The sequence below is a fragment of the Malaclemys terrapin genome, chromosome 1, assembly GCF_027887155.1.
Source record: "Malaclemys terrapin pileata isolate rMalTer1 chromosome 1, rMalTer1.hap1, whole genome shotgun sequence".
Lineage (NCBI taxonomy): Eukaryota > Metazoa > Chordata > Testudines > Emydidae > Malaclemys > Malaclemys terrapin.
In genome coordinates this window covers 263,144,215-263,150,978 of record NC_071505.1, presented here as the reverse complement: position 1 = coordinate 263,150,978, position 6,764 = coordinate 263,144,215, and the positions used below count along the sequence as shown (strand labels likewise).

At 39.4% G+C, this 6,764-nt stretch overlaps 1 protein-coding gene across 1 annotated transcript; it reads left to right on the top strand.

The window, feature by feature from the left end:
• Positions 1–1,103: 1,103 nt before the first annotated feature.
• On the top strand, positions 1,104–2,117 carry LOC128830188 (2-oxoglutarate receptor 1-like). The gene has a single exon (XM_054015977.1). The coding sequence runs from the start codon at positions 1,104–1,106 to the stop codon at positions 2,115–2,117; it is 1,014 nt and encodes a 337-aa protein (XP_053871952.1).
• The last annotated feature ends 4,647 nt before the right edge of the window (positions 2,118–6,764 follow it).

Genomic DNA, 6,764 nt, shown 5'->3' with positions numbered 1-6,764 from the left:
CTGGCAAGAAGCTATCCAGATCATTATTAGTTACAGGATAAGTAGATTCCTCTCTAGCTTAACAGCTAAAACTTTCCCTGTAGAATCTCAGAGTTATTGATTCAAGTCCAGGTACTGATTCCAAGCCTGGAAAATTATGGTAATAGAAAACCTAATTTTTATTATTTCAAAATAAAATAAAATAAAAACAGAATTAAGAAAAATCAATGACCTGCTTTTCAAAGATCGCCTGATAATTTCTTGAAAAACTGAAGCTATGGAAAATGCCAGAATAGTTAAAAAAGCAGCAAATTGGGCACAGGATTATGATTTTGGAAAAAAAGCAATAAATGATTAATCTGTTTTGTTGGCCAAGGGGGGAACTTAAGAGATATCATAAAAATAAATGATGAATGTCACCAGACATAGCACTGCTAGGCTGCTTTTCTGCTCTGGCTGGCCCCTGCTGAATGCAACAATGAAAGCTCAAGGAGATTCCCTGACATTATTGAGGGGACTGTTTCATGCCCTAAAACACTGAAACTGCCTTCAGTTGTAAGTGTGGCAGCTTTGTCATTCGTGTGCAGTACCTCTATCTCTGAGACTTACTTTGTAATGCTGAGCTGATCAGTTTAAAAATACCTTAAATTGTTAACTTCAGAAAACAAAGGTCACCCCATCAGATCAGCTCCCACCAAAGCAACAAGTCCTTTTCTTATTAAAAAAAGATACTACATCTCTACCCAGATATAACGCGACCCGATATAACACGAATTTGGATATAACATGGTAAAGCAGTGCTTCGGGCGGGCGGGGCTGCGCACTCCGGCGGATCAAGCAAGTTTGATATAACGCGGTTTCACCTATAACGTGGTAAGATTTTTTGGCTCTCGAGGGCAGTGTTATATTGGGTTAGAGGTGTACTATTAAATTGGGCAGTTATACTGAAGGACTTGATGCTTTTTCAGACCAAAAACAGCCTTTATTACAAGTATTTTAACAGACTCTTGTGTTTCGAACTGTGAAAGTCCATTTTATAGTGATATGGTTAAAGCACTGCATTAACTTATTAGTGAAAACTAAACATTTTTCTTTTCTTTACCATTTGCTAAAGCAGTAAGAAAATGGCCATGAATACAACTGAAGACTTAGCCAACTTAACTTCGTTGCAAAGCTATGCAGATGCTTTCACAAACTGTACCGATGTAGATGTCCTTCTGAAGAATTTCTATCTCCCTCTTATGTACAGCATAATCTTTCTGGTGGGCTTCCCAGGAAATATTATTGCAATTTCTGTATACAGTTTCAAGATGAGGCCATGGAAGAGCAGCACCATCATTATGTTTAACTTGGCCTTCACAGACTTACTGTACTTAATAAGCCTTCCTTTCCTGGTACATTACTATGCCAATGGAGACCACTGGGTCTTCGGAGACTTCATGTGTAAATTTATCCGTTTTGGCTTCCACTTCAACTTGTACAGCAGCATCCTCTTCCTCACTTGCTTCAGCATCTTTCGCTACTTCGTGATTGTCCATCCGATGAAGTTCTTCTCTATTCAGAAAAGGAGATGGGCAGTGGTGGCTTGTGCTGCAGTTTGGGTGATTTCCCTGGTGGCTGTCAGTCCTGTCAACCTTTTAATCACCTCAAGAGAGGACCAAAACAAATCCATTTGCCTGGACCTCATTAGTTCTGACAACTTGGACACTATTAGGTGGTATAACTGGCTTCTGTCTGGGTTAGCCTTCTACCTGCCATTAGTGGTTGTGACTCTGTGTTACACCGTCATTATTTACACTTTGGCTAGAGGGCCTCATACTCATGCTTGTTACAAGCAGAAGGCTCGTAGACTTGCCATTCTGCTCTTGGTGGTCTTTTATGTGTGTTTCCTACCCTTTCATATCTTTAGGGGTGTTCGGATAGAATTACGACTTCAACCAGTTAGCTGCCACATTGAAAACCAAATCCATGCTGCTTACATTGTCTCTAGACCATTAGCTGCACTAAACACATGTGGTAACCTATTACTTTATGTTGTGATGGGAGACAACTTCCAGCAAGCCATCCTTTCTCTTTCAAGATGCAAGTTAAACAACTATGTGCAGCACACCGGGAGCAACAGTGATGTGAATAAGTAAGTCATCCTTTTGAAAAAGAAGCACAGAAGCATTTGATTGCACATGTCCTGTAACCTCTTTTATGTTCAATTTTATTTGTTTCCTAATAAAATTGCAGGTGGACACTCTGCCTCTTCAAAATAGCACCCCAAAACTGCGGAGTTTTAGGATTAGGCTATATGTATGTCATGGTTAATAGGTGATTTGTATTACTTTTAAATTAAACTTTTTATTTGTTTATTTTATTTTATTTTTGAGGAAACACTTATGGAGTTGGTCCGAAATTACCTGAGTAGCCCATCTTTGAGAGTTCAGTTAGCACTCCATTCAATATGGATTTGTCAGTAGCATATTTTAAACACAATGCGGGCCTCAATGTTGACCTCACAACACAAATACAACTTCCATGCTATCATTGATACAGTATCTTATTTAGTAGTCTGTACCAAATGCCGCCGATGTTGACGGTTGAAAAGTTGAGTTACAAACATAGTATATTATTTTGTTAGTCATTTAATAAAACAATACAAAAACTAACAGGTCCTGAGCAGAGCCATTTCTTGATTAAGTAGGTAATATAACTACATGAAAACATTTTAATATGCATCGCAGATGTTGAACTCTATAGTTTTGAAAGTATTTTAAACTTTAAAGCATCAAACACTGAAAACATTTTTACAAACAGTACTGCAAACCACTTAATATATTTATTGTTTTAGATTGCCCATTTTTATTATTGCGAATTTTTTATTGAAGTGTGGACTTTGCTTATTAGCCACTAGGTGGCAATCATGTATGTGTATGCCAGTGAGCCAGATACCTGGTTTCAAGAATGCACCTGTGATTCAAACTCAGGGAGGGTTACATGTGGGGGAGCTAACCACCACATGTTTCTTATGGTGCTAAAATACAATTAATTCTAATTAATAAGAGATGAGTTGTGCAGCATAGTATCTTTACAACACTTTGCATATGTGACCTTGGCCAATGTATCTTTTTGAAAAGTTTTGTTCATTTCAAAAAGAGCCTGCAGAAACATTATTGCCTACAGATGTTTGTTTAATTTTCCGGTCTGAAAAAGTGAGAAAGGCAACATAGCAGATGCTCCTTCAAAACAGGGATTGTTCCCACTGGTATGTCTGTTGTTAGACTATATAAATATTGTGTTCCAGCAGCAAGAACTTTCTGCAGAATGGATCAAGTTGTGGATTCTCAAATGTAACTTTCCTCGTGTTCCACTATAGGAAGATGGTGCTGCTGCCCAGAATCCTAGTTGTCAAGTGCAGTCTGCTGACATCATCAGAAACTGTAAGGTTATGGGAGGAGCAGTAAGCCCTGGGAGGGTCTCATCCCCTAGCCTTGCTATACCTGGCAGAGTCAGTCCCTGTTCCCCTCTTCCTGCATAAATTCAGGTACACACCATAAGAAATGTGTGTCTTGGAATTACATTTTGTGACAGAATGTGAGGAATTTTAATTTAGATAACCTAATATATAAGATGTTGACTTTACTTTTTTTGTTTTTAGTGCCATGGCCTTTTCTTAACACAAATTACTTTCTGATCTCATACAATGTCCCCCTTCACCAAAACCATACCTTGACACCAAAATAGCATTAGTTAGGTTTTCCAGGAAAGAGCCAAAAATACAGCAGTCTACTAGAAAGAGCAATATGATTGACTAGTATGAGGAAATTGACTAGTATGAGCATCCAAAAGCCAAAGCAGAATTTAACACATATTTAAGATAAGCAAATTACAATGTGTATGAATAACTTGAGCGCTTCTCCTGCCAACATAGCTACTGCCTCTCCTAGAGGTGGAGTTATTAAGCCAGTGGGAGAGTTCTTGCCTGTTGGCTTAGAGCCGCTTCACCAGAAGCGTTACAGCTGCGCAACTGCATGGGTACAGCAGCACAGCTGTAAGGTTGTAGTGTAGTGTACTCTTATTTGGTTGCTTCCCCCCTTTTCTAATTTTGTCTTATGAATTCCTACCTAGTTTAAAGTCGATTTAAGTCCTGCCAGTTTTGAACCAGCAGTTGCTACCCTTTCTGCTTAAGAAGTGACCACCTAAATCCAAACAGCTGCCTCTGTGTCACAGAAGACATTCCAATGTTTCATGGATACAAAACATTCCCCTCTACACCATCTGTGTACCCATCTGCTGGGCTCTGTATCAGTCTAACTGAGGGGTAGTCAATAGGCAGACCATGGGCCAAATCTGGACCAATAGATGCTTTCGAATGGACTGCAACATTTTTATTTACTTATTATCATTACTGTTATTGCAGTGTGAATTTTTTTTTTCTGGAGTCTGGACCTTGACCAAGAAATTAGGACCTTGACAAAAAACAATTGACCACTCCTGGTCTAATTTCTTCACTCACACGTAGCATCTGGTAACAGGATGACCACTGTCTCTATCCATGCAGTTGCCTATACTGCTGTTCATTGTCAATTATCAGAGCATCTAAACCAACCTATTGTTCAGCTCTTGCCACACCTCTATGTCTAATCTTGATTGTTTTTTTTCCCCCTAAGTGCTGTAGGAAGTGGCCACTCTTTCCTAGCCTTCGGTATTAAACCAATGCCCCAGCAAGGCACTCAGGGTACTGTGCCACTGGAAGTGCCATCTTTTAAAAGAAATGTAGAATACAGACTGAGACCACTTATGGCCATTACAGATTAGCGTCATTATATGTTCGTGGTAGTGCACAGAAGTCTCAGTCAAGATCGAGCCCCCATTGGGGCAAGACAAATATATGTAGAATGAGATGGCCAGATTCAGATTGTATATCAGTTTGTAAAGAATTTTGGGATTGTGACATATGACCAGAAAGGGTTAAGCATCCTACAGGATAAATGGCTCAAATTCAACCCTTAAAAACATAGGGGGAGATAATGTTTGTGTTTTTGTGTATTTACATATACAGTATATTGGTTAAAAATCAACAATGTAATCAAACAGTCCCTGTCTATGCTGTATTCTGTTAATTCAGAGATCAAAAGACCATCTTAACATTTAAATGAACTGTAAACATAGGATGTCGCTGTATTCATCTCTCTCTGAAACATATAGCAAATCATCTGCGAATGGTGGGAAAACAGGCAATTGCCTTGTGTCACTCTGTTTGGCTAATTACCGGCTATGCTTAGGAAATGGGTCCACTTCAAAGTCCACATGAGTCCCTATTGTTCGACTAAGGACTCCGACCTATCAAAGTAGGCCTGGAATTGTATTAAAGACCTTTGGGTCCCAATCCTTTTTAATCTCAGATCTGCTTGAGGTTTCATGCAGGGGAAGCCTAACCCACAAGGATTGAGATCCCAGTTCTGACTGGACAACCCTGAAATATAAACATTGGACTATAACCTTTGAACTATTTCTGAAAGAACTCTTTGCATCTACAAAGCTCACCATCTCTGCTGTGCATCTGAATCTCAAGATTGACTCATGTCTGTATGTATACTGTTCTTTTATAACCATTTCTCTCTCCCTTTTTTAATAAATTTCAGTTTAGTTAATAAGAATTGGCTATAGTATGTGTTTGGGAAAGATCTGGAATATTCATTAACCTGGGAGGTAATGTGTCCGATCCTTTGGGATTGGTAGAACCTTTTTTATATGATGAAATAAAATTTTCAGAAATCCTCGTCATATCTGACTTGGGTGCTGGTGGAGGCCTGAGGCTGGGTTACTTCAGGGAAGCGTGTTGTTGCCTTCTGAGTAACCAGTGAGGTATAACAGAAGCTGCTTTGTGCTGGCTTGGTAAATCTAAATACTGGAATATCCACCAGCTTTGGGGATTGCCTGCCCCATTCTTTGCAATTCACCCTAATTGAGTGACTCAGCTGGCCCCCCTGGGATTCAGATCATGGGATCCTTCAGGATAGGAGGTGCTATGTGATTGCAAGATCATTATCATATGTGACTCATTCCTTTTGTTTATTGTGAGAATTCTTTAGTTTCTTTTTTTAGCAGCTGTACATTTACTCCTGAAACAAGCATAAGTGCTTTGTTTCCAGCAAAAGAAAGGAGATTTTTTTCTTATAATCTCTAGCCAGAGCACTATAGCGACTATGTGGCTGCATAACTGCAGATTAATATAACTATGCTCCAGAATGCAAGCTTCTATTAAGAAGTCTCTAGCTTTTATGGCTGCAATGACATTCATATATCAATGCAGTGTTAGCTGCCTGAGTCTGCAGACAGCCTGAAAAAAATAGCTGGGCAGCGAATGAGGAGTTCACAGCTTTCAGGGGGAAGTTAATGCTGATTCCTGATGATTTTAATGTCAAAACTATTTAATTGGTGATTGCTCTTGTGGACACATCTAGCTCCTGTGCCAATTAATCACAGTCACATACAGACTGTGTGGGGTGTAGTGAGAAAGTTATTTGTGATCAAGGGTTCCTGGGGGATGGTAATGAGCACATCTAATCTCACTCCCTTCCCCCAAATCACCTCTTCCTTTGTGCATGAGAAGGGCCCTAACCCAACTGTCAATCTCCAGCTTTAATCTTCTGCAGTTCAGTTACATGTCAGAACCTAGAGCTGAAGCACACTGAAAATTTAAGTGTAAAGTAAACTGAATTTAATAACCACTAATAATGTGCTGATTAGACTGCTAGGGAAGCAAGAGTGAAACAACTTGGAGCTGGTCTCTGCTT